The sequence below is a fragment of the Sinocyclocheilus rhinocerous genome, unplaced genomic scaffold, assembly GCF_001515625.1.
Source record: "Sinocyclocheilus rhinocerous isolate Xijiao unplaced genomic scaffold, SAMN03320098_v1.1 scaffold1056, whole genome shotgun sequence".
In the NCBI taxonomy this organism is placed as follows: Eukaryota; Metazoa; Chordata; class Actinopteri; order Cypriniformes; family Cyprinidae; genus Sinocyclocheilus; species Sinocyclocheilus rhinocerous.
The window spans coordinates 103,868-105,239 of record NW_015659698.1 but is presented as its reverse complement, the minus strand read 5'-3'; the positions used below and the strand labels follow the sequence as shown (position 1 = coordinate 105,239).

At 40.1% G+C, this 1,372-nt stretch overlaps 1 protein-coding gene across 1 annotated transcript in view; it reads right to left on the bottom strand.

Annotated features, from left to right (window-relative positions):
* Positions 1 to 1,372, bottom strand: part of LOC107724013 (protein Daple-like) — a gene marked incomplete at its 3' end in the record, with an annotated part of 5,243 nt that overhangs the window by 2,479 nt on the left and 1,392 nt on the right. Inside the window, exon 2 of the mRNA XM_016532774.1 lies at positions 786 to 886. Within this exon, the coding sequence (XP_016388260.1) occupies positions 786 to 886 (101 nt within the window). The remainder of the gene's footprint in view (positions 1 to 785; positions 887 to 1,372) is intronic.

Genomic DNA, 1,372 nt, shown 5'->3' with positions numbered 1-1,372 from the left:
AGCAGGAAATGTGTCACATTAGGTAAGCAGAATGGGTTGCAATGGCAAACACCATTTCATGTTGACTTTAAGACAACTACAGGAATGAAACCGATGCAGTCAATGCCCTAAGTGACATGACACACAGAGAACTCATGACACCAGGGTACAATAATCTATCGAGAACAGCGAATACAGTACATGTGTCATCCTCCCATTAGACATGCCCCCCCACCCCCATTTATAGAGAAAATATTTCCTTTGTCTGAGGAGGTCTACTTTTAAACCCCTGATTAATGCAGAGAGGGTGACAAAGCTTCTTGAGTAAAAGTAGGTTAAAGGACAAAGCTGATGCAGCGGGTCTGAGAGGTCGCTAACTGTAGTTTTATAAAGCTCAATCTAGATGGACAAACTCTAGGTGTCAAAATGTGTAATGAGCTGCTTTGCATGATGCAAATACTCTCAAAAGAAGAGATTTCCTTGTTCATTAGTAAGACACACACACGACAGTCCTGCCTAGTCACCTGCTACCCGAAACTTCTGTGGCCTAACATTCAGTCAAACACGGCTGAAATTTATACTGCATGCTTGCAAACTGATGTTACACATAAAGACCCTTTATTAACACACTAATTATGGAAGAGGAACAAAACTGATGGAGCGTGAAGATTCGGACTGAGTGTCTGCACAGTTGGATGGCAGGAAACGATAGGATGTGGTTTCTAATGAAAAAAAGATAGGCCTGTAACAGCTGCTAGATCACAGTCGCACACACACACACACACAGTTCTGCATCTGTCACTCACATGTGTGTCATTATCTTATGAAGGAAGACACCATCCACTAAATCCATGAACATGGAGAGCTTGTCTTCTGAAACGGACCCAAGGGGTCCAAAAGTCTTGACCTGTAAAAAATAAATAAATAGATCAAATGAAGTAGGTAGTAATATTATGACAGGATGCACGCACAGCTGCACAAGCATGCTTTCTGTTTCAGAACTGAACTGCAGTGTACAAAATTTTAAACAGATACTTGTAAGATCGTTTTTAATAAATATTAAAGGGGTCATATTATGCTGCTAAAAAGAACATTATTTTGTGTATTTGGTGTAATGAAATGTGTTTATGCGGTTTAAGGTTAAAAAAACACATGATTGAAAACACTCTGATTGGCCAGCTATCTAGTGCATTGTGATTTGCCGAATACCTCAAGCATGTGACGGAAATGTTATGCCCCTTACCATATGTAGTCTACTCTACCAGGATCAGGAAACAGTCCTCCATAAAACGTACTGCACACATCTGAATATTTGGGTTGAACTGTTCTGTAACAATGTAGTAAATACAACTTAACCACTGATTTCTAGTCGTGTCCTCTTTTGGAAGGCCAA